Source organism: Rhinopithecus roxellana, chromosome 5, assembly GCF_007565055.1.
Source record: "Rhinopithecus roxellana isolate Shanxi Qingling chromosome 5, ASM756505v1, whole genome shotgun sequence".
NCBI classification, from domain to species: domain Eukaryota; kingdom Metazoa; phylum Chordata; class Mammalia; order Primates; family Cercopithecidae; genus Rhinopithecus; species Rhinopithecus roxellana.
Window position 1 is genome coordinate 160,500,808 of NC_044553.1, and position 26,215 is coordinate 160,527,022.

General features: G+C 46.8%; 1 protein-coding gene across 10 annotated transcripts in view; it reads left to right on the forward strand.

Annotated features, from left to right (window-relative positions):
- The window catches only part of PPP2R5C (protein phosphatase 2 regulatory subunit B'gamma), a 168,760-nt gene that overhangs the window by 134,279 nt on the left and 8,266 nt on the right, over positions 1–26,215 (forward strand). For 7 of the 10 annotated variants that reach the window (XM_010353637.2, XM_030931400.1, XM_030931402.1 and 4 more), the window contains 6 exons: positions 1,082–1,135; positions 8,982–9,152; positions 13,659–13,786; positions 16,819–16,920; positions 18,878–18,950; positions 24,098–24,214. In XM_010353637.2, coding sequence (XP_010351939.1) covers positions 1,082–1,135; positions 8,982–9,152; positions 13,659–13,786; positions 16,819–16,920; positions 18,878–18,950; positions 24,098–24,214 — 645 coding nt within the window. The remainder of the gene's footprint in view (positions 1–1,081; positions 1,136–8,981; positions 9,153–13,658; positions 13,787–16,818; positions 16,921–18,877; positions 18,951–24,097; positions 24,215–26,215) is intronic. The other 3 variants (XM_010353638.2, XM_010353640.2, XM_030931405.1) reach the window with 1 other exon arrangement.

Genomic DNA, 26,215 nt, shown 5'->3' on the forward strand with positions numbered 1-26,215 from the left:
GCAGATCACCTAAGGTTGGAAGTTCAAGACCAGCCTGACCAACATGGAGAAACCCATCTCTACTTCAAATACAAAACTAGCCGGGCATCGTGACGCGTGCCTGTAATCCCAGCTACTCGGGAGGCTGAGGCAGGAGAATCGCTTGAACCCGGGCAGGGGAGGTTGCAGTGAGCTGAGATCATGCCATTGTACTCCAGCCTGGGCAACAAGAGTGAAACTCCGTCTCAAAAATAAATAAATTAATAAACAAAACTGTGAATTTTTAAAATTGTAGCAGTGTAAGTACAGCTGTACTGAAAAATTGGTCAGTAAGTGGTTAGTGGGCTGCATTTACCTGGATTTGATTTTCTTTCACTCTTTGGCTGCCGTCAGCGTCTTTGTTCACTTTTGGCGGTCCCAGGGCCAGGCACTGAGCAGGCGTGCCCCAGCACAGGCGCAGGGTGCACAGGGTGCACAGGTGCAGGGTGCACACTACTTTCAGAGCTTGTGGTAGGAGCTAAATGACAAAAGGCATATTCTTTAATTGATTCTTCCTAGGAAATATTTATTTTCTCTGACTGCTCTTAACTGGTAATATCTTTGCATCCAGCCAGATTATCATATTAATTGTTGTACAAAAGAAATAGTTCAGAGATTTAAGATGGAACCAGATTTTAATTTGTTCTTCCCACTGTTAGGTGACTTGTTGATTTTAATCTCCACAAGGACCACAAGAAAATCTCGTCATACTGGATTGACTTAGTGGTAGTTAGACTAAGAAGACTGTTTCCTGATTTATTTTTCTTATTTTTATTTGTCAGCTTTCTGATCTATCACCAATTCATGGGCATTAGTGGTAATGCCCTTTAACATGAATGTTGAGCATTGCTCCTGGGGTCCCTCCCTGAAAGTCCCACTCAGAGCCTCCCGTGGGGCCTGCCGGGGGGTGGCACACCCTGGGGGCAGCATCATGATGACACGAGGGCTTTGTCTATCCTGTGGGTCCTTGTCTTGCTGTGGGAAGTTGTTGAACGACAATTCTAGAAGCACGGCAGCATTTCTATGTTGAAATGGTAACACTCTTGCTCCTTTTACGTTGTAGCTGGCGTACTGTGTAGTGCAGTTTTTGGAAAAGGACAGCACCCTCACGGAACCGGTAAGTACTGTCGCTGGCGCATCTTGTAAGATGTGTGTGTTTCACTAAATGCAAATATTATGACATCTGCTTCACCAAATTGCCGTTGAGACTTTTTCATCTTAAATGGCAGTACTAATAAACAGGCTCATTTCGTTCATAGGTTATAGGTTTTCAAAGTATAGTCATTTTAATTGCAGGTTCCTTTATTACAGCGATTATTTTATGTGATGAGATTGCCGCCTTATCCCTCATCGCACTTTACTCTTTCGCACGTAAAACACCTGAGCGGTCGTGGCCACTGAATTTTAGTGTGCAGTTCGGTAGTTTCACATCTGCTTGGTTTGACAACATATTGAACTGATTATGATGAGAGGAATTATAATTAGGGTTTGAAATTCTTGTACTGAAGAGGCTTCACCGTCTTGAAAATACTTCCCAGGTTACACTGTAACTGTTTTATGATCGTTGAATCACAAGTGAACGTTAGATTACTGCTGTTCTGTGTGTGGATTTGAATTTTTTTTCAGCCTCCATCAGTTTGTCAGAGGATTTGTAATCTTGTTTATTAAAAGTAAAAGGCTGTCATAGCCAGGGTTAACAGACATGTCAGGTGCCAGTTTAAACATTTAAATACATTTTTGACGCAACTTTATTGAGATATAATTCACATACCATACAATTCACCCATTTAAAGAGTATAATTCAAAAATTTTTGATATGTTACATTTTGAATTTGTTTAAATAATGGTAAAATACATAAAACATAGAATTTGTCATTTTAACTGTGTTAAATGTACAATTCACCAGCGTTAATTACATTCGTAATGTTGCGCAACCATCACCACTATTTCCAAAGCTTTGTCATCGTCCCAAACAGAAATTCTACCCATTACACAATAACTCCCCGTTCCCCTCCCTCTGGCCCCTGCTGACCTGTAATCTGCTTTATCTCTGAATTTGACTGTTCTAGGTACTTTATATAAGGAGAATCATAGAATGCTTGTCCGTTCACACCTGGCTTATTTCACTCAGCGTAATGTCTTCCAGGGTTCATCCTTGTGTTACATGTCAGAACTTCATTCCTCATCGTGGTTGAATGCTGTTCCACTGTATGGATAGAACACATTGGGTTTATTTATTGTTTTCTCAGTGTACACTTGGGTTATTCCCACCTTTCAGCTATTGCGAATAATGCTGCTGTTTGTATACTGGTGTACAGATATTTGCTCTAGTCCCCATTTTCAATTCCTTTGGATATATATCCAGAAGTGGAATTGCTGAATCATATGGTAATTGTATGTTTAGCTGTGGCACAAACCACCATACTGTTTTCCACAGCGACTGCCCCGTTTTACATTCCCCGCAGCAATGCACAAAGGCTCCCGTCTCCCCGCATCCTCACCAATACTTGCTGCTGCTGCTGCTGCTACTGCTGCTGTTGTTTTTCTTTCTTTCTATCTATCTATCTATCTATCTATCTATCTATCTATCTATCTATCTATTTATTTTGGGGGGAGAGAAAGTCTCACTCTGTCACCCAGGCTGGAGTGCAATGGTGCAATCTTGGCTCACTGCAACCTCTGCCTCCTGGGTTCAAGCGATTCTCCTATCTCAGTCTCCCGAGTAGCTGGGATTACAGGTGCCTGCCCCCACGCCCAGCTAATTTTTGCATTTTTAATAGAGACAGGGTTTCACCATGTTGGTCAGGCTGATCTCAAACTCCTGACCTCAAGTGATCTGCCCACATCAGCCTCCCAAAGTGCTGGGATAACAGACATGAGCCACTGCACCCGACCTGTTGTTTTAATTATAGCCAGCCTAGTGGTGTGAAATAGTATCTTGTTGTGGTTTTGATTTGCAGTTCCCTAATGACTGATGATGTTAAGCATCTTTTCAGTGCTTATTGACCAAAATCTGTGTACCTTCTTGGCCTGGGTGCGGTGGCTCACTCCTATAGTCCCAACACTTTGGGAGGCTGAAGCGGGTGAATCACTTGAGCCCAAGAGTTGGAGACCAGCCTGGGCAATATGGCAAAACCCCATCTCTACAAAAAATACAAAAATTAGCCAGGCATGATGGTGTTTGCCTGGGCAACAGAGTGAAACCCTGTCTCCAAAAACAAAAAAAAAAAAAATTGTTTATCTTCTTTGCAGAAATGTCTATTTAAATCCATTGCCCATTTTTTAAATTGAGTTTTGTTTTTTTTTTTTTAATTATTTGTCAAAGTAAGGAATGTTAGGAGCCAATTCAGACATTTGAGTGCTCTTTTAAAAGTCACTGTTAGACTAGAAAAGGTAGATCTTGTCACTCCTGGGCCCTTTCTCTCTTTCCCATTTCTCTTGTGACATTGTAATTTTTATAGTGCAATTGCATGAGAAATTCTTAACATTGAATTTCTGAGCAAAACTGGCTTTTGGGCTCTGCTTTCTTCTAAGCTTTTAAATTCTATGTGTAGATTCCCTCCATTTCACCGACAAAATTCAAGAAGAGCTCTTGTCCTATGACTGCAGAGGTAGCAGGGGCCACAGAGCCGCGAGCTGGGCCCGCTGTGCCCTGCCAGGCCCTCGTGGAAGGTCACATCCCTGCACGCTCTCCCTCCGCCCCTAAATGCCTCCACCCCAGATTTTGGGGACCTCCCAAGGAAATGTACCAAATCTCATCACACTTCAGCATCAAGCATAGTCAAGGCTTAGGGTGAGGAGGTGTTATTTTTATCCTCCTTAACTAACTGAAGACATGTTTAGGTAGGAAAAAGAAAAATGAACAGTGTTAATAAAACTCATTGGGGATTTTTTTTTTAACTGTATTTTCTCCAGTGGTTACATGCCTTAACTCTTCTGCCTATATTTGAGGTCTTCTCCAGACTGAAGGGTGAGAGGTTGTATTACTATTATTATTATTATTATTATTATTATTATTATTATTATTATTATTATTTTGAGACAGGATCTTGCTCTGTCACCCAGGCTGGAGTACAGTGGCGTGATCTTGGCTCACTGCAACCTCCACCTCCCGGGTTCAAGAGATTCTCCTGCCTCAGCCTCCCAAGTAGCTGGGACTACAGGCGCGCACCACCAGGCCTGGCTAATTTTCGTAGGTTTAGTAGAGATGGGGTTTCACCATGCTGGCGAAGCTGGTCTCGAACTCCTGACCTCAGGTGATCCACGCACCTCAGCCTCCCAAAGTGCTAGGATTGCAGGCATGAGCCACTGCACCTGGCCAAGAGGTGGTATTATTCAGAGTTTTCTAGAGGGACAGAACTAATAGGATAGATTACATATAAAGGAGAGTTTATTAAGGAGTATTAACTCACATGATTACAAGGTCCTACGACAGGCCATCTGCAAGCTGAGGAGCAGGGAAGCCAGGCCTGTTCCAAAGCTGAGGAACTTGGAGTCTGATGTTCGAGGGCAGGAAGCATCCAGCACAGCAGAAAGATGGAGGCTGGGAGGCTAGGCCAGTCTAGTCTTTTCCCATTCTTCTGCCTGCTTTATATTCTGGCCTCTCTGGCAGCTTAGATGGTGCCCACCCACATTAAGGGTGGGTCTGCCTTTCCCAGCCCACTGACTCAAATGTTAATCTCCTTTTGCATCACCCTCACAGACATACCCAGTGCATCCTTCAATCCAATCAAGTTGACACTGAGTATTAACTATCACAGAGATTTTACTGGAGAAAGTAATATGTAAAAAAAAAAAAAAAAAAATTTCTCTCTCCCCTCCTCTCCCACGTTTTCCTATTCAAAAAAGAGAGCTGGGCACAGTGGCTCATGCCTCTAATCCCAGCACTTTGGGAGGCCAAGGCAGGAGGAGCCCTTGAGGCCAGGAGTTTGAGACCAGCCTGGGCAACATAGTGAGACCTCCTCTCTACCGAAAAAATAATAACAATAATTAGCTGGGCATGGTGACACGTACCTGTGGTCCCAGCTACTCGAGAGGCCGAGGTGGAATAGTGGCTTGAGCCCAGGACAGGAGGTCAAGGCTGCTGTGAGCTATGAATGCACAAACTGCACTCCATCCTGAGTGACAGAGTAAGACCCTGTTTCAAATAAATAAGTAAATACAAATAGAAGGAAAAGAAAGATATGGAAGGAAAGATTTTTTGAAAGTCTGCAGTTTTCTTTCATGAATTTTCTTTGTGCGTATTTCTCATACTCCTGTAGTGGCTGAAGAATTCACCAAATGCCACATTGCGTTTACCACAGACAGAGGCTGCTCCCACCTAAGCTGCTGTCCCAGCATCTCTATTCCCCCATCTACTGTCTGTCAGCCTGACCCTAATCCATCTCCAACAAGGGCTCAGTGAATGATCCCCACCCTATTCTCTCTTTCACCGAAAAGTAACACAAAAGCAGAGAACGTTTGTAAATGTTTTTAATTCCCATGAATATAGTAAATAAAGTGAATATCATTTTGCAAGAGTGAGAGCTGTTAATTGCAGTCACGTCTAAAAGAGGGCAAGAGACCCGGTGCCGGCTTCAGTTGGGTCCTTCCAGCGTAAATGTTACATGCAGGACTCTGACTTGGCACCAGCACAAAGAAGGTACAAACCCCACAAACCCAGGCCCCAATGTTCCCACCCAGGGACATTTCACTGCTTAGTTTCCTGCTGTACAGATAATGTAATAGTACTGTCCCGGCTTTAGAAAAGCAGATTTAATTTCCTACATATTAAGAACCTTCAGACCCGCATGTCAGTAAATTCTCTCTTTTGAAATGCCTATTTTATGAAAACACAAAGGCCATTTTGTCTTACTTCAGCATTGAAAGCTTATTAATGATAAGATCAAAGTATAGGCTTTTGTGCAGGTGTGCATCTCTTGGTAGCACTAAGGACACCTGGTGTCCACATCCATCTCACAGGCCTGCACCAAAGGGACTCCTGAAGCCATCAGATGTCCAGGCTCAGGAATGTTTAAAGTCAGATCCACTTAGAAGACTGAGATATGAAGGACATGTGTTGCCCCATTTGTAGTAAATACTGTAATTAGTGTTTTTCATTTGCTGATTGTGTGCAATGCTGAAAAGCTTTCTGGGCACATGAAGCACTTTCTCTGTTGGAAGAACAGAAGCTCATCAGAGATTTTACAGAAGTAAATCTGTGTTCCATTTTCACCCACCTGTCCTCTTCAGTCTCATCACGTTTTACTCCATGGCATCGTAGCAGCTCTCCTTTCTCCTTAGTCTACCAGGACAGGAAGGGGGCTCCCCAAGACTCAAGGCTGGGGCCACTGGCTCACCTGCCCTCTGCAGGGAGCGGGCAGTCTTTGGTCTTCCAAAGGAAAACTCGGGGCCTCGTGCTGCACCCAGCAGCACACAGCCATTGTTGCCTCGGATTCGCTTTCCCTGAGCAGACACCCTCCTCCACAGAGCACGCCGCGCTGACGCCACAAAATAGCTGGTACCAATCACAGCTCGTTCCCAACAGCGTGAACAGGAAGGCCCGTGTATGAATCCCGTCCCAGAAATGATACCTTTTCCAGAGAAATAGAATAGCTAAATCGGTTGTGTTGTATAGTTCACAAATTAACATATTTCTTCTAATAAAACTCCATTTGACAGATGAAGAGAAATAGATGTAGGAAGTGATTTGCATCTGCTATATCCTTCAGAGTGATTCCAGTACACACGGGTGTGGTAGGAGGACAACAAATATTTATTCAATAGTTTTGAGGTAGGAGACCCATTAGATGATGCATTTTTAGAAATAATTCCCTTTTTTTTTGTTTTTTTTTTTTTTGAGACAGAGTCTCGCTCTGTCACCCAGGCTGGAGTGCAGTGGCGCGATCTCAGCTCACTGCAAGCTCCACCTCCCGGGTTCACACCATTCTGGGACTACAGGCGCCCACCACCTACGCCCAGCTAATATTTTGCATTTTTTGTTTAGTAGAGATGGGGTTTCACCGTGTTAGCCAAGATGGTCTTGATCTCTTGACCTCGTGATCCGCCTGCCTCGGCCTCCGAAAGTGCTGGGATGACTGACGTGAGCCACCGTGTCCAGCCGAAATAAGTCCTTTTAAAGACACTTGTATGGTAGATTTTTATGTCAGACTTCAAAACTAGCAGCACTTCCTTTTTTATTTTCATTTGGCTTTTTTGGGGTTTTTGTTTGTTAGAGTCTTGGAGTACAGTGGCACAGTCATGGCTCACTGCAGCCTCAACCTGCTGGGCTCAAGCAATCCTCCCACCTTAGCCTCTCGAGTAACTAGGACCACAGGTGCCCATCACATCAGGCTAATTTTTAAATTTTGTGTAGAGACAGGACCTCACCACAGTGCCCAGGCCAGTGTTAGACTCCTAGGCTCAAGCATTCCTCCCACCTCCACCTCCCAAAGTCCTGAGATTGCATGCATGAGCCACCACCCCTAGCCTCACTTCCTTTGTTTCATGGATTTTGGAGTTTTATAAAGTGTAATATCATAAAAGATTATCTGGGAGCCAAAATGCCAAAGCATCAAAACAAAATTTTTCTAAATGGATGTTAAATGTCCACCTTTTTAAAAAATCACTGTAATGATTAAAAGGCTGGCCTGCTAAGCCATGAGTTGGTGTGACCTACTGAGCTGGAAATGACTAGTGAGTGAAAATGACCAGGCGGTCCCAGGGGCCAGCATTTGTGGCAGTTGCACAGCACAAGAGCCGTAGAAGCCCCACGATGTTGCTGTGACTGAGCCAAACAGCTGCTCTAACGTGCTGGACTGCACTTGTACGATTTATGTGTGTAAGCGCATACATGCCACTTCATATATAAATGCCTGTTTTGGATTGTAGTACTTTTTTAGAACTAAGATAGCTACACTGTAAAAATATGAAATCTGCATGGATTCAAATTCAGTATTTTGTACTGGTATGATTGTGGTAAGACATTTGGAGACTATAGGAACATATAAAGAAAGAAAGGTTGTCCAGTGGAAATCCTTTCTAGCTGTCTGACTTGGCCAAGGAACATAAAACAGCCACTATCCACAACCTGGGAAACCACTGCAGTCCGACGGGCTATGTCTAGCAGAGAGCTGGTGGCACAGACCCTCTGGGTGGTGACAGTCCTAGCTACAGCTGCCACTGCAGCCTGCTCACTGCAGGCCCAGCACTGCTCAAGCTGTTGGCATCTGACGCCCACAGGTGTGAGCACAGAGAGCACAGTGCGCCCTGCCCGGGGTCCCATCACAGCACCTGCGGATGCAAGTTAAAAAGGTCAGCTTAGTTCACATCACTATTTTTGACATATTGTAACACAGTTGAAAACACTGTCTGTGCATACAAAAGTATGTATGTTTGTGTATAAATACATATAGATGGTTGATAAATTTGAGAAAGAAATGGGTTGTGTACACGTGGCCAGCAGTTTCAGTACCGGCTGCTTCCACACTAAAATGAACATATGAATTGATAATGCTCTGTGTTTTCTCCGTTGATCTTATTCTTTCTAAATTGCCCCAACTGCTATTTTGTTTTCTTCTTTTAAATGAATGGACTCTTAAATGGTGTTTGATCAGAGAAAGTGGGTTATATAAATTAAAATTGTGTAATTTCTGAAGTATATAAAATGAAGCCAGGCAGGTGGTACGTGCCTGTGGTCCCAGCTACTCAGAGGCTGAAGCAGGAGGATCACTGGAGCCCGGGAGTTCGAATCCAGCCTGGACAACATGGTGTGACCCGTCTCTGAATAAATTGATTGATCAGATAGTTAGATAACCAGACAGACTGATTTCTCAAATGCAGAAGCTCACGTACAGTGACTGAGTCACTGTCCCCTCTGTAAGGAGGATAGCAGCATCTTCCTGTGTTGCCTTGCAGACTTCTTCCCCTGCAGGTGTTGGGGCCTCATGGGCATCCGTCACTCCCATGTGTCATTTCTTTTGTAGGTGGTGATGGCACTTCTCAAATACTGGCCAAAGACTCACAGTCCAAAAGAAGTAATGTTCTTAAATGAATTAGAAGAGATTTTAGATGTCATTGAACCATCAGAATTTGTGAAGATCATGGAGCCCCTCTTCCGGCAGTTGGCCAAATGTGTCTCCAGCCCACACTTCCAGGTATGTGGGGAGACCTGATTACATTGTTCCAGTGTTCATTTGGGAAAGGAAAAGTTCCATGTGTAGCTGGCCATCGTTTGCCTCTCATGCAATTTAAAGGTAAAATCCAAGTTTTTCCTGGAATTATACTATACTTCAAATACGATGCTGCAACTATGAATTCTATAGAATCCCCTTGAGCGTCTTGCCCCTCTGCCGCAGCACTTTTTCTCAGTAAGAGCGATCATCTGGCTTCTCTGTAAAGCTGTCTTTGTCTTCATGTTCAGTGTGCTTCCACGTCCATGAAACCTTCCTTTCTACACCTGAGCATCAATGTTGATAGACAGCAGGTGGTCAGAGCCTCGGCTCTGAGATGCCCTTGCTGCTGAGGCACTTCATTCCTGACATTGTGTAAATGTGTCTCCCTTTACCTTTCACAACGGCTGACAGCTCTGACTTTTGTCACTGCCAGATTCCTGTGCGAGAGGACGACCTTGGTCAGAGCTACTTTCTACTTTCTTTTCCCAATGCCCTTAACCCTTCAAGCAGCCTCAGCTCATCACCTCTTTGGAAGGCCACCCCCACCCGCCTTCCCGGCCTGCCTGCCTCTGTTGGACGTGCTAGCCACCTGTCCTTTTGCATCATTGAGCGGGTATTTATTGTGCACTCATCATGAACAAGGTGAAAATAGGCACAAAATGAGCACGACCTCCTGGTGTCCAGGGAGCAGGCCACACAGTGGAAGACGGTGACCATGTCACACCACCACCTTACAGCCAAACGTGAAAGGCCAGGTGGCGTGTGCAGCAGGCTCTCGGAAACACACGGGCAGTTACCTTAGCATAAGTCTAAGCGGTTAGAAAAAGTCCACAAGAGTGAGGGGTCCTCCAAACTGAGCCTTTCAAGATGGTTTTGAAAAGAGGTCATTGAAACCAGCAAAACTAAGACAAGAAGGCAAGTGATAGAGGAGTAAGAAGATCTGGAGCGTGGGCAGCCGTAGTAAAGTGAGGTCAGGCTAAGCTGGGTTAAAGGAGGGAACTGCCGTGGTCTCTTCCATTACAAATATTCAGGTTATTTTCATTTTATAAATTTCAGTGAGTTTTCACATTAGGAACTAAGAAAGGAAAATGATGTTTTGGGTTTTTTGTTTGTTTTGTTTGTTTTCCATCAATCCTGGCCTACAGAGAAAATGTTTTTCAAGACTTGTGTGAGCACTTTGCACAAAGGAGCATGGTTTCCTAGAAACTGGAGAGACCAGCGCCACAGAGCCCTGGTCGAAGTACAGGAGAGACTGGCAGTCGTGGGAAGTGTCCTGAAAATGTGAACTCCTTCCCTAGATGCAAAATTAGCTACTCATATAGGTAACGTCAGACTTCCGAGAGAAGACAGGGACGAGCGAACTCACAATGTGCTGTTTTGCATAAAAGCATGTGACAGGGCAAGGAGGAAGGGAAGTCCAGGTGGGGAAAGCAGAGCCAAGGTGGCCGTGCAGCTGCCAGGGGCTTGGGTGCCACTCCACATATCACAGAAGCCTTCATGTCCCTGCCAAGAACAGAGCATGAGGGCTGCCAGGGTGGCCTGCCATGCCTCTGATGAGGGAGTTGAGCGCCAGGACCCCCTCGGACCTTCAGCTGCAGGCCCGTCGCCCCCACTCGCCCTCATCTGTGTCCCCCATGCACGCTTGCGCCCATCTTGGCTTCTGCTTCCTAGAGGACCTGATCAGCACAGAGTGCATCCCAGAATCTTTTCCAGACACATATACATAAGGCCAACTCATTCTTAATTTTTTGTTTTTTAGATGGAGTCTCACTCTGTTGCCCAGGCTGGAGTGCAGTGGCACCATCTCGGCTCATGCAAGCTCCGCCTCCCAGGTTCAAGTGATTCTCCGCCTCCCAAGTAGCTGGGATTGCAGGTGCCCGCCACCACACCCAGCTAATTTTTGTATTTTTAGTAGAGACGGGGTTTCACAACATTGGCCAGGCCGATCTTGAACTCCCAACCTCGTGCTCCACCCGCCTCGGCCTCCCAAAGTGCTGAGATTACAGGCGTGAGCTACCACACCAGCTCATTCTTAACTTATAGATGTTATTTTCCCACCCAAAAAAAGTACTCGTTTTAAAAACTGGAAAATGTTAAAGTTTAAACCATCAAGCATCTTAAGCTTCTGTTTTCTAAATCAGGCTTAAAATATTACCCCCACATATATTGGTGGGTGGTGGGTGGGTGGGTGGATGAATGGATGGATGGATGGTTTTATTTTTTGTTTGTTTTCTTTTGAGACAAAGTTTTGCTCTTGTTGCCCAAGCTAGAGTGCAATGGCATTATCTCAGCTCACTGCAACCTCCACCTCCTAGGTTGAAGTTATTCTTCTGTTTCAGCCTCCCAAGTAACTGGGACTACAGGTGCCTACCACCACACCTGGCTGATTTTTGTATTTTTAGTGGAGACGGGGTTTCACCATGTTGGCCAGGCTGGCTTTGAACTCCTGACCTCTAGTGATCCACCTGCCTTGGCCTCCCAAAGTGCTAGGATTACAGGCGTGAGCCACCGCACCCGGCCTAGATGGATGCTTTTTAAAGTACAAGGTATTGAACTCTTAAGTAAGAACTAGCCCAGGAGCTGTGCTACGATTGTGCCTTGTTTTGAATCCACACCTCACTCTCATGCGTGCCCTCCCCTCCCCCATTACCTGCCTCCCTGCTGTTCTGCAAAGTTCATCCCAGCTCACTGCCTCTGAGGAATCAGCCCAGGATTCCTGAGCCTGGCACAGGCTCACCCGCCATTCTCTCAGCATCCCACCCATACACACTGCACCGCAACCTCAGGATCTCTAAGCTGTAGGCTTCTGGCAGGAGAAACATCAGCCCCACGCTGTTCAGAGCCTCCAAATGCTACTGTGAGTTGTGTGCAGATGGAGGTGGTGACAGTAGTAAGACAGGAGAAGCTCCTCTTCCCAGAGGCACACATGCTGTGGTGGGGACAGGCCAAGTGTCCTGGTGACTGCCGCGAACTCCCAGATAGTTCTGTGGAACATGCACATGTGTGCTGGTTGACTATGGAGAGAAAAAGCAAATAGGGCAGGGTGTGAACAGTTGTTGAATCTGGGTGGAGGGAGGTGGGGGGCACTCATTGTATTAGTCTTGCAGCTTTGTCTGTTTTTGAAAGTTTTAGTAATAAAAATGGGGGGCCGAGTGCAGTGACTCATGCTTGTAGTCCCAGCACTTTGGGAGGCTAAGGCAGGCGGATCGCCTGAGGTCAGAAGTTCGAGACCAGCCTGGCCAACATGGTGAAACTATGTCTCTACTAAAAATACAAAAATTAGCCGGGCGTGATGGCGCATGCCTGTAGTCCCAGCCACTCAGGAGGCTGAGGTAGGAGAATCACTTGAACCCAGGAGGCAGAGGTTGCAGTGAGTCGAGATGGCCCCACTGCACTCCAGCCTGGGCGACAAAATGAAACTACATCTCAACAAAAAAAAAATTAAAAATCAGAAATGGATGGGCCAGGTAAGGTAGCTCGTGCCTGTAATCCCAGCACTTTGGAAGGCCAAGGCAGGTGGATCACCTGAGCTCAGGAGTTCGAGACCAACCTGACCAACATGGCAAAACCCCGTCTCCACTAAAAATACAAAAAAATTAGCCGAGCATGGTGGCGGGCGCCTGTAATCCCAGCCACTTGGGAGGCTGAGGCAGGAGAATCGCTTGAACCCGGGAGGCAGAGGTTGCAGTGAGCCGAGATCATGCCATTGCACTCCAGCCTGGGCGACAAGAGCAAAAATCCGTCTCAAAAAAGAAAAGAAAAGAAAAATGGGGGAACCACCCTCCAGTGGCTTCCCATGAGTAAGGACAAGTGCCCTCAGGCCCTGTTCCCCTGCCCTCCTCTCGTTCATGCCCCCACTGCCCTCTGCAGTGGCCCTCAGCCAGCCCCGTGCTGACAACTCAGGACCTCTCCTCCCTCTGGTCCTTGCTCAGATGTCCCCTCCTCGCCATTGAAGCCACCCCACCCCACACACACCGCCGCTGTCTGTCCCCCTGCCCTGCTGCCCTTTGTGTGTGACTTACCGTTTCTAGTAAATTAATAATCATCCATCACCTGTCTCCTCCCCTCTAGCATGTAAGCTCCATGGAGGCAAGGATTTCTACCTTGCTGCGTTCAGTGCTGAACGCTCAGCAGAACATAGCGCACCCGCTGGATCTGACAGATGGGGGAGGCAGACGGATAGGTGGAGCAGCCTACTTTGAGTTGTCTCCTCAGCATCTAACCAACATCTAGCATAAATGTTTACTGAATAAGTAGAGAAATATGTGACAATGTTCTTGATTGCTTGATGTACAGAAATTATCTGCCTCTTTGTTGAAGGCTCTTCAGGGTTACAGGTCACAATCTAGAATATTTTGAATTTATAGAAATAATCATAATTTTCTGGTCCAAGGTAGTTCATTACCCGACTCACGGGTTTAATAGCAAGGACAGCTGCCCGATGTCTCAGGCACAACCTCCAGCAAGCCATCCACTTGTGTCTTTCAGGTGGCAGAGCGAGCTCTCTATTACTGGAATAATGAATACATCATGAGTTTAATCAGTGACAACGCAGCGAAGATTCTGCCCATCATGTTTCCTTCCTTGTACCGCAACTCAAAGACCCATTGGAACAAGTAAGAAAGAACTGGCGGCCATCTTCTTCGGTCATTTTAAAATGTGGCACGTTTTACTGCTACTTCAGTTAGAATAAATACCAGAATTTTAAATATCAGTTAAGAAACAAGAATGTCAATTGTTTTGTGGACTTATAAATTAAGTAGCAGTGTGGGTAGTTTCTATGGCCTTTGATTTTACCAGCTTACCTTTGTTCCTAGCCAGTATAGAGGCACATTGGTTTGCAGCCACCTCCCAGTGACAGCAGCTTCTAGGCCTCTTCCTGAGCACCCTGCAGAGAAGCTGAAGGTCTCTGCAGAGCTTATGGAGCTCAGCCCCAGTAGGGGCACAGTGGCCGCCGAACTCTCGGGGTGTCTCTGAGCTCTGCGGACGTGCATCCTGGAGGAGCCCCTGTGTGAGACCCAGGAACCACCCCACAGTGGTCACTCCCTGGAGAAGAAGAGGGAAGCCAGGTGATCTGAACACAGCCGCATTGCCCCAGGAGCAAAAAGCATTTCCTCCTACTCCGCTCCTTCATCTTTTGACTTAAAGAGGATGAATAAATCTGTTTACTGAGCAATAGTCTTCTGAGACTTTAAAAGGAAACTGTTGATATGGGTGCCACATTATTTATATATTTTTCTTTTTTAAATTTTGTATTTTATTTCTTTTTAGACAGGGTCTTGCTCTGTCCCCCCAGCTGGAGTGTAGTGTCACAATCATGGCTCACTTCAGCCTGGACCTCCTGGGCTCAAGCAAACCTCCTACCTCAGGGTCCCGAGTAGCTGGGACTACAGGCACCCACCGCCACCCCTGGCTAATTTTTGTATTTTTTGTAGAGATGGGGTTTTGCCATGTTACCCAGGCTGGTCTCGAACTCCTGGGCTCAAGTGATCCACCCACCTCAGCCTCCCAAAGTGCTGGGATGACGTGAGCCACCTGCACCCAGGCCATCTTATTTATTAATGTGGTATCATCTAATACTCCTGTTATTTAAAGAAATATGAGTATCTGAGTTTTTCTTTCCCACCTTCTTTCATCTCTTTCCATTGTACATTGTAATTATAACTCAGAACTTAAAGAAGAGCAGCCCTCCTCCCTTAGTTTATGGGTGAGGAAGGTGAGACTTGGAGGGCATTTAAAGCCCAGTCTGCGGTCACAAAGCTGGTGAGCCGCACTGTGGCCCCGTGCGATCTCCTAACTCCCAGTGTCTGTTGGGGCAGCCCTCCTGCTGTGCTGCACAGTCACCCTACTGCCAGCGGACTAGCCCTCTCCCATGTACCCTCTCTCCTTGTCCGCTCGAGGCTGCTGGTAGCACTGCCTCCTTCCCAGAATTCTGCAGGGCAGCAGCCAGACAGGTGTTAGCCCTGGAGCTCTGAGCCAGACCCCCAAGCAAGGATCCAGCCAGTCCACTTGCATCAAGTCCTCTGAGGGTTGCCGCCCAGGAATTGAACAAAGAAGGACAGGCAGATCAGAGTGAGGATGACTTTGGTTCACATTCCTGCCTTCCTCCTGACCAGCTACCCAGGGAAGTTAGCTCTCACCAGATCTTTCTCAGCCAGAAAAACTGAGAAAGTAAAGTGCTTTGCCTTGCAACAATCTTCATTTGGTTGTGAGGGTTACAATACAGTTAATATGCATAAAGTACCTGGCTTATGATAGGCACTGAGGAAGCATTTGCTGTCACTTAGTGGCTGTAGGGCCAGCAGCCGTGCAGACAGCAGTGGAAGCAGCAGCCAAGACCCTCATGGCCATAGCGTGGTGGTTGTAGTTTTTAGTACAGCACATCCACCCTCAACAGCCTGTTCTTTGTAGCATTAATTTGTTTATTTATTTATTTTTGAGATGGAGTCTTGCTCCGTCGCTGCCCAGGCTGGAGTGCAGTGGCACTATCTCAGCTCACTGTAGCCTTTGCCTCCCAGGTTCAAGTGATTCTCCTGCCTCAGCCTCCCAAGTAGCTGAGACTACAGACACGAGCCACCACTCCTGGCTAATTTTTGCATTTGTAGTCGAGACGGGGTTTCACCATGTTGGCCAGGCCGGTCTTGAGCTCCTGACCTCAAGTGATCCACCAGCCTCAGCCTCCCACAGTGCTGGGACTACAGGCATGAGCCACCGCGCCTGGGTTGCATTGATTTTTTTTTTTTTTTTTAATTGAGCGCAACAATGACAACAAAAGCCCCTGGAGCGTCACCACGTTTCTTGTGTGTGATTTAGTATGGTATGAAAGTCAGCACAATTCATAACTGACTTTCAGTCCCTGCCCATTGCAAAGAAAAAAATGTTCTTTTAAGTGTTTTCTAAGTATGATTTGGGTTTTATTAAAAAGTGGATTAAGAAGTAATTATGATTTGAGGGTTAGGTTTTTTGGTATTTGTTTTTTAGCTACTGGCAATTGTTGCTCACAATCCTATGGGCCGAGCAGGCTCTGCTGTGCAGGCTTTCACTGGTGTCTGCTGGGGGATCGGGGCTCTTATGTGGCTACAGTCCGATGGCAGCTAGGACTCGAGTCACCTAGAGGCTCAGCTGGGACAGTTTGGCCTCTTTCCCTCTCCATGTGTGTCAGAGCCTGAGAACTAAGCATTGATTAAGCTGTTTTATGCTAATTTTATTTTCTCTTTCAAAGCTCTGTGTTGGCATTATTAAAATTAATTTTTCTGTCCTCAGGGAATAAGGTGAAAAGAAACTGACATTTATAGGAAATAAAGTATTGCCATTACTGTCCTTTTTATAATTTTGTCTTCATTATATTTGTTCAGGTTTTAATGTTTTTAATTCAGTTTCTGAGCACGGTGGTTTTTGGCTGCTGTCAGCTGGAGACAGTAAGTGGCGTGGCCTCCGTGGCTGTGTGAGAGCCGCTCTGAAGAAAGTCTCCGGATGTGTGGCTAACCGTCAGAAAATGAATAACTCGGAATGAGCAGGCCTTGCATTTTAGAGCTTGGGAAACCTGTGCAATGTGGGACTGTTGGAACATGGAGCAGCCTGAGTGTGGAGAGGCGAGGGCTCAGCGGGAACACGTGCTCCCAGGCTCACCGTGCGGTTTTCTTTATAGGACAATACATGGCTTGATATACAACGCCCTGAAGCTCTTCATGGAGATGAACCAAAAGCTATTTGATGACTGTACACAACAGTTCAAAGCAGAGAAACTAAAGTGAGTTGTTCCTTTCACAAATTACTGTTTCCAGGATTTTTTTCTTAATCCTAAGTAAACCTCGTCCACTGTTTTGTCCTAAAACGTTATTCTTCACTCGAAAGCAAAACCAGGCCTCTCATACTTGGCGAGCAAATTACAACTGTGTTATGATAACGTATTTTGAAAGAACAGGTGTTTAAAGTTACCAGTTCTCCCTCCTTGTATTGCCAGATTAATCATCTTTGCAATAAGTGCTTATGTAGGCAAGAATTTAACATTCAGAATTTTTTCTTTTCTTGGCTATATTGGGCTTAAAGGCTATAATGTGTAGTCCATTTTCATGTTTATAAGGCAGGGATTTGAATTATATCCTGTGAGGTTTATACAAGAGAGCAGGAATCTTCGTTTCAATGTAGCTTTATTCTGATTTAATTAACTCAATAATGTGGGCGTTCTCTGGAATCTAGTCTGTCCTTTGCAAAATCAGGGTCCTGCCCTCATGTCTTTGAGCCCACATGTGTCCAGGGATGATCTAAGTGGCAGAGTACTTCGTCCCTAGACTGTGCAAGTAATAATGTGATTAAATAGTTGTTGGAGGTCTTCTTCCAAGTTGAGTATGGACTATTGGCAGATTTTATTTTTTGCTTGTCACTTAAAACTGGCTAAGGTAGATAAGCTTTGCACGAATGTAATTCAAAATACACTGTGTATATATGTGTGCATGTATATGTGTATATATATTGCCATTTAGTCATTCCTTAGACAAATATGTGAATATTTACGTATACACCAGGCCCTGTTTTAGATTCTGGCAATATAGCAATGAATAAAACCCACAAAAATCCTTGCCCTTTTGGGGTTTATATTCTGGGTAGTGTGGAGGGAAGAAAAATGCAGAATACACCAAAGTGAACCATAGAGCATGAGAGATGACAGGTCATTCAGGAAAGGGCCGGAGAGACAGGCCAGCCATTCCTCTAGAGCTGCCAGCTGCGTGGTCCGTCCTCATCTCAGCGCTCAGTGCAGTTTGCAGGTAGGAAGCACACAAGCAGCAGGGCCTTCTGATGGCGGATCCTCCTCCCATGGAATCCCACAGCTTTCCCAACAGGACCTTAAAGGTTGTGTAGTACATTTTCTGGGTTAAAAAGCTTGGATCCTGGCTGGGCGCAGTGGCTCACGCCTGTAATCCCAGCACTTTGGGAGGTCATGGCAGGTGGATCATTTGAGGTCAGGAGTTCGAGACCAGCCTGGCCAACATGGTGAAACCCTGTCTCTACTAAAACTACAAAAAATAGCCGGGCGGTCGTGGCATGCGCCTGTAATCCCAGCTACTCAGGAGGCTGAGGCAGAAGAATCAGTTGGGCCTGGGAGGTGGAGGTTGTAGTGAGCCGAGATCGCGCTACTACACTCCAGTCTGGGCGACAGACTAAGGCCCTGTCGCAAAAAAAAAAAAAAAAAGAAAGAAAAAACTTGGATCCAAGTTAAGTGATTGACTGAAAGTCATGTGCCTCTCACAGTGGAGTCAGTCAACAACCCAGGTCTCCTGGCTCTTAAGATGTTTCCTTTTTAATATTGTAGGAATGGGAATGCTGGCTCCTTTGACACTGGTCGCTTTACACTGTCCTGCAGTCTCGTTTCTTCAATGGATATATGAGCTTCTCATCAAATTATATAGGCCCCATGAAGAAACAACCGACCAGGGGAAGGGCAAGGATGGAGACATAAGACTTACTTAGATTAGATTTCTTTTAAGAATTCCAATTCTTGGTCATGTTAAATGTTCTGATATTTTCTCATGTTTACATCTCGGTTCATTCTTCATGCTGTGCTGAGCACTGTGCAGTATGGGGAGACGGAGCGGAGGGGCTGCGGGAGGAGCTGCTGGCTGTGCCCAACATGCCTGTGCCTTCGCCCCTTCAGTGTGTTCTTGTGTCTGATTCATCTCTAACACAGATGACATTTTACTGTTTTTCAGAGAGAAGCTAAAAATGAAAGAACGGGAAGAAGCATGGGTTAAAATAGAAAATCTAGCCAAAGCCAATCCCCAGGTACTAAAAAAGAGTAACATGAAAACGCCCAGGGTTACTTGAATGTTTTTATAAGATAGGAATATATGTCTTCACCATGGGGGGGACGTGATTTCACTAACGTTGTATATGAAAATGTCTGCAATAAAAAGTACTTTTAAACTTTGTAACCCTCCTCTTGTACAAGTACTTATTTTGCCCCATATCGTTTTTACCACAGAATTGACTTTTTTTCTCTGCTTTTTAAATAAGATCTGAATCTGATGAATATACTGTGGTAAAAAGAAAACTCGAATACAGTCCAAGACTATGCTTCCTCTCTCAAATGTCATAGATGCTGTTCGCTCAAACAGCATTTCCCTTTCTTTTGCATATGAAATTAGTTCTAAAAGAAAGGAAATTAGACTGGAAATAGAGTAAGTATGACGTTTTGATGTCTTCTTCTTTGTATGAGGTTTCTGTAAGCCCAGTCTTTTATCATTAAAAATTAGCTGTATTCTGCCACGTTAGCAGCTAACCCTCCTTCCCTCCCCAGCAGTGGGTGCCAGTGTGCTCTGGTGAGTCCGCGTCGATGCTGGATGTCCCGGAGCTGCTAGGGCTGCCGGGATCCGGGAGGGGTTTCCTGGTGTCATGGTCTTTGGGTTTGATGTACACTGGTCTAAATGCTTAGAGCATTATGACAGTTGTTTCTTCATGTTCTGTGTGCCTCATTATAACAGTGCCTCTTAAAAAGAAAATCTTTTTCAGAAAATCTTTTGTCTGAATCTTTGCCACTCTAAGAATTCTCAAGCTTTCCTTCAACTCTCCAGAAAAGATTTTACCAGACAATGTGTTTCTTTTAGCGAGAGATGTGCGTAGTTATCTAAGTTGGTTTTTAAGTTTCTCTGACATTTAATAAAAAGTTATACATGAATATAAAGTTAAAAGTATATATTTACCTATATAACAACATATTGGTTTGTAAACTCTGATAAAACTACAATCAAGAAACTCAGATTAGGAAAACTAAATATTTCTAATCGTAAGCCCTTGAGTCCACCTAAAACAGGTAGCCAACATTTTTCTAGCAGTATTTATTCATACTGACATACAAAAGCTGTTTTAAAGATTACTGTCTAAAACTGTGTAGTCCTTAATTGAGATACATAGCTATAGGTGTCTACTCTAATGAATTGATGTTGAAAGTGTGCTTAAAATACTGATACTTGTTTAAAAACATGGTAACACTATAAACCTGGGCAAGTTTGTAAGGCCCAGCCCTGCCTGGCGCTACAGTGTGCTTCTTGCTTTGTTCTGAAGAGCCGCAGGCAACGTGGGTGCTGACAGTCCTCAGGATTGTCAAGGACCTCAGCACACACGCAGTTGAAATCAGTAGCCTCAAAAACATGTAAGAAATGAATACACACACACACACACACACACACGCGCGCGAATCAGAAGGTCTGATTTTATGTACCTAGAATATAGAAATAGCTTATTGAAAAAAATGCACAAAATCGTTACATTACAAATCAAGAGCTGGTTTGTACTGACAAACATGGCCCAGTTTCACTACCGTACGTACTGTACGTAACCAGTGTTGCTTCCAAAATACGTATCGCTCTCTTTTTTCTTTTTCTCAGCTTTTCCTGAATGTTCTCAAGTAACTTTACGTATTCTTTTTGGTTGCTCTCTTTACAAACGTCTGTGGTGATGGCAGGCATGCCGTGGTTTTGCCTAGGAGCTTTGACGAACTGTGATGCTGGGAGCTTAGCCCTGCCTTGTCCTCATCTCTGTGTTGACACCATCTGTGAAAAGTCCCCATGAGTCTCATCCACATGCTCTAGTTGCATGGCACATGGTCTCCAAAACAGAAAATACTTCATGGGTCAATACCTCAGAGCTGGAAACTCTGGCCTCGTACTTGCTTCTCATTCTCAGGAGAACATCTCTAAATTCTGATCACTGCTTCGCATTATAACAGCAACAAAAAGTCGCCAATTTTGTGGATAATACAGTCTGTTTGTTTCTGCAGTGAAACAGTTGGGTTTCAGAGTTTGGTTTTCCATCTCAGGCCTGCCTGTGGAGAGCGGGTTTGCGGGCTTTGTTTTAGTTTCCAGGGACTCCCTGTGGGTTCCCCGACGCCCCGTCCTTGCAGACTGAGACTCCGTCCACTCAAACGCGTGACAGCACGTACCCAGCAGGCGCAGGGCACCCGGGAAGGCTGCGGTGCCCTCAAGACTGCATCTTGTTTGAGCAGTTGTGGCAGCTTTGTTGGGGTTTTTAATGTCACACATGATTTAATTTTCTAAAATCATGAAATATTGGCAGTTTTTAACATAAATGTGTTTCTCCTAATCCATCAAAAGGGGCTATATAATGTTTTACTACTCACCCCAGCTTTTGTCAGAACCGTATGAAATGAAGTCAGGTACTTCTGTGAACTCAGAGTAGCTGTGGCTCAGTGTTTGCAATGACCAAAACTGCCGTGAGCAGCCTGGGGCAGGGTTGGGATGGATGCCTGCCTTTGCTTTGAGAGAGGAGCTCATGTGAGGAACGCACCTCAGTGAAGGTTTTTCTTTTGTTTTGTTTGAGACGGAGTCTTGCTCTGTCGCCCAGGCTGGAGTGCAGTGATGTGATCTCAACTCACCACAACCTCCGCCTCCCGGGTTCAAGCCATTCTCCTGCCTCAGCCTCCCAAGTATTCTGGGACTACAGGTGCCCGCCACCACGCCTGGCTAATTTTTGTATTTTTAGTAGAGACAGGGTTTCACTATGTTGACCGGGCTGGTCTCAAACTCCTGGCCTTGTGATCTACCCACCTCAGCCTCCCAAAGTGCTGGGATTACAGGTGTGAGACATCATGCCCGGCCTTCAGTGAAGGCTTTTATTCCTAGTCAGAACCCTCTCCTGCCGCTGCCTGATATGTGAGGCTTATTTTGCTGTGAACATCTGGTGGCATTCTCGTGTGGGAACACTGTCCTTTGCCCCGAGGGCCAGTGAACCGAACTCCAAGCAAGGGCTGTTGGTGGGTCCCATGGAAAGCACTGCTTGTCGCCCGGAGTAGTCAGAAGCAGAAGTGCTGGTGTGAAACAGGCCCTGCAAGTCCCAGGAGTCTTGCAGCCACTTCGGTTTCTGTATCTCCCCACCTGACTGTGAGCCCCCTCGAGGACAAGGTGCTGTGTCCTGAATTGTGGTTCTAAGGATACAAAGATGAGAACAAGACATAGCCCCCAGCCTCAGGGAGCTTACAGTCCATTAGGAGGGGCAGGTGAATTCAGCTCAGATGATCAGATTGTGTTAATAAGACGCCTGGGGGAGTGTGCGGGAGATGGCAGGACCGGCTCGTTCGTTCCCGTCTCCAAAGAAACACACACACAGTACAGGGGCCTCTTGGTTTGACTGAGGGGGTCACCCAGTCAGACTTGAGGGAAGGTGCCCGCGGCAGAGGTAGAGAAAAGCAGGGACACGGTGGGTGGCAAGTGTTGGCCCTGGTGGGGTGTCAGTCATGGGGAGGGCTGGTGTGATGTGCTGAGAGGTGAGGGTGGAGAGGGAGCAGAATTCCCTCAAAACGTGAGCAGATATTAAAGAGCCATAAGGGCAACATGGCCCAGCCCGACTTGCATTTTTGCAAGCTCTTCTGGCGCAGCATGGGCGGAGTGCTGGGGCCATCGGGGTAGGGGACGGGTGTGGAGATGTGTGGAGATCGTGGTGCTGGGCGGAGCTGTGGGAGTGAAGGCACAGGGTGCTGAGGACCTGGTCTGACTGGCATTAGAGGAAGGAACCCAGCTGAAGGTGTGCGCCCCGGCTGTTTTGGGAGGAAGGGGAAGCCAGGTGGGCCCAGAGTTGAGCCGCAGGGCCTGGGCCTGGAGGCATGGAAGCCGGGGTGAATGAGGAGGGGCAGGGGGTTGGGAAAAGGCTGAAGAAGGCCCACAGAGGAAGGAGCCCAAGATGCCTGGAGGAGAGGCTGGGGTCACAGAGACCGAGAGAGGGTGCAGGTTCAGGGCTGAATAATGGCGTTCACGGTCTTCATTCCTCAGAGAGGTCCAGTGAGGCAAGGCCGGGAAGGGCTTAGCAGCCAGAGGGCACCCATAGGCCTCATGCCAGAGGAGGCTCCATCAGAGGTGAGGGCAAACACTGGACGGTGGCTGAGAACAGAGCTAGCTGTTCTGGGCTGGCAGAGTGTGAGGGGCAGGGGTGAAGCAGGTCAGCAGAAGGGTGCAGCTCCTCTGAGCTCCCCTCTCCTGAGCTCAGAGACCCTGAGCAAGCTACCCAGCCCCTCCATGTCCCAGTTCCCCCATCAGCCAGGTGAGGGTGGCAGCACACACACACGACCATGCAGGACAAACAGGCGCCCCGCTCACAGCAGACACACGTGCCGCTTCCTTCACCTGTGCCCTCAAAGCGAGCAGACGCTCGTCACAGTCATGCTGTCCCATGCACCCTGTCTCATAGAAACTTCACAGCTGCCCTCCAGGGTGACCTTACCCCTGCACTACACTCATGGAAATGGAGTCAGCCGGGCCCAGTGACTGCGGGCTGAGCCATCTGCATTCCAATCCAGAGCACAGGGAGAGTGACAAAGTCCCAGGGCCACCCGTAGGGAATGGGGAGGGAACGTCAGGCTCCCCCAGGCTGTGTGTGTCGGTGGAGAGCGAGTCGCCCAGGATGTGATGAGAGGGTTTCATAAGCAAGCCGGGAAGATGGGATAAAGGGGAGACAGAACCATGCCGGCTGTCTTGATGAGAGGACATGATCGTGAAAGGAAAGGGAAGAGAATCATGAGGTTGGAGGTCGCTGGCCAAGAATAGATGGCCAGAGGTGAGGGTTCCAGCGGTGTGACAGCTCCCGCCACCGAGCCCAGGGCGCTCCCTCACGCTTGGCTGCTCACATGGAGTCAGAACTGCGGAGGGCTGTGGGGTGTGGGCCAGGGTGGGGGTCACTGTCCATCAGGTGCAGACGGGCCAGGAGGGGACCAGCTGCTTTGCTGTCTCCACTGAGTGCTTTCTGGTTTCAGAAGTCAGCAAGGCACGTCGTGTTGCAAGTGTAGGCAAGTCTCCCACTGAGTGGGCTTCGTGCGGGAGAGGGCCCTGGGGGGTGGCAGGGGAGACGCGTCCCTGGCCAGGATGAGAAGCCTGGAGTTCAGAGCCTGGGCACCTAACAGAGTGACTCCACACTTTGCATTGCAGTACACAGTGTATAGTCAAGCCAGCACCGTGAGCATTCCGGTTGCAATGGAGACAGATGGGCCTTTATTTGAAGATGTGCAGATGCTGAGAAAGACAGTGAAGGACGAGGCTCATCAGGTAAAAGTGCACTGAGCTCAGCTGGGCGCCCATGACAGATAATTGCTTAAGAAATGCACATACTTTTGGTAGGCGATGTGATTTGCATCAGTGCCTTCTGTTTAAGCTGAAATTAAAAATTAAATTTTGCTAGCCTTATAGGAAACATTGTATCTATAGATCTTAGTGATCAAATTACTAGAAACAGTTTTTAAGGATTAAGTATGTGCCTGAGATGTGTATCTCCATTTACTAACAGTAGTAGTAATCCCAACTCTTAACTATTCTTTAAATGTTAACTCCAGCAAAATCGAAAGCTTCACAGCCATATCCACCCCTCGCTTTTTTCTTCACAGCGCTCTGGCTTCTGCTTTGGCCCAGAGATGCTCCCTTTTAGCTCTTCACAGCAGGTGCTAACAACCCCTTTCCCCAGGACACCTCACCCCCCTCATGCCCCTTGCCCCCTCCCCGTTTGCCCCCTCACCACCCTTGCCGTCTTGCCCCCTTGCCCCCCTCATCCCCCTCACCCCCTTGCCCCCTTACCACCCTTACCTTCCTGCCCCCTTCCCCCTCACCCCCCTCATCCCCCTTGCTCCTCTCGCCCCCCTCCCCCTTGCCCCCCTCGCCCCCCTCGCCCCTTCCTGGGCACTGTCTTTCAGTACTTATGTCACAGGCCACCTTGGGTAACAGCCCTGCTCCAGTGGTTTTCTTTCCTTTGTTGTGGAATAAACATGTAGATCACCCCGATTCAAAGAGAGCCTCCTACCACTCTTATTCCTCAACTGGGCCTGGAGACACTTAGGACACCTTACTCAGTTCCTGCTTGAGTTCAAGGAGCCTTTCAACTGCTGTGTTGCCCTGAGCATCCCTCCCTGTTTCAAATGCCTGTAAACTAAAAAAGTAGTCCCAAATAGTCTGGAGACATTAGCCTTTCTCGCTGAGGAACTTTAACCTCTTTTTGACCAGCGAAATAATTCCTAAAGACATCCTGTTCTAAAATTCTGAGGTAAGGCCGGGCGCGGTGGCTCAAGCCTGTAATCCCAGCACTTTGGGAGGCCGAGGCGGGCGGATCACGAGGTCAGGAGATCGAGACCATCCTGGCTAACACGGTGAAACCCCGTCTCTACTAAAAAGTACAAAAAACTAGCCGAGCGAGGTGGCGGGTGCCTGTAGTCCCAGCTACTCGGGAGGCTGAGGCAGGAGAATGGCGTAAACCCGGGAGGCGGAGCTTGCAGTGAGCTGAGATCCGGCCACTGCACTCCAGCCTGGGCGACAGAGCGAGACTCCGTCTCAAAAAAAAAAAAAAATTCTGAGGTAAAAAGTGAAAGTAGGCACCCTGCCTGTGGAGTGGCCATTCTTTTACTTCTTTACTAGATTAAATAAAATATATTATTTAAATGAATGCCCCCCATTTTTTTTTTTACATTTTGAATGTGACTCCTAGAAGATTGGGAATTAGCACATGGCTGGCGCCATATCCCAGTGGGGCTGCACTGGTCCCGGCTGCTTTCTCGGAGTTGCGCAGGAGGGGGCTCGTGGCACCAAGCCGCCATGGTAGCCACGGTCATCGGTCTCTTCTGCCCCCCTAATTCCTCAACTCAGGTTAAGAGCAGAATAGATGACTGAATGCTGCTTTTAGCTCATCAAAGCCTGAAAGTACTAGAAATACAGTGGAAAAGCCCACTGAACACTCTGAACATCAGTAACTAGTATTCTAATTCAGTTGGATTCCATAGTTTCCTCACAATGAATGTTCTTAGCAAGGAATAGGTTTCATCACAAATATGAAAATCTGTGTATATTTCTCTCTTCGTGGGAGTGCTAATGTTCTCCCTTCTTGATACTTTTTTTAACTCAGGGATTTTAGGTCGCCTTTTTACCATTTTGATTTTGTGGCTTCAAATTTGCTAAAGACTTGTAAGCTGATATTGTTACTGCACACAGAAGGAAATCACAGTTAGTGTTAAGACACGAGGCTATACACAGTTAAAAAGCCAGTTCTTGGCCTGGTGCGGTGGCTCA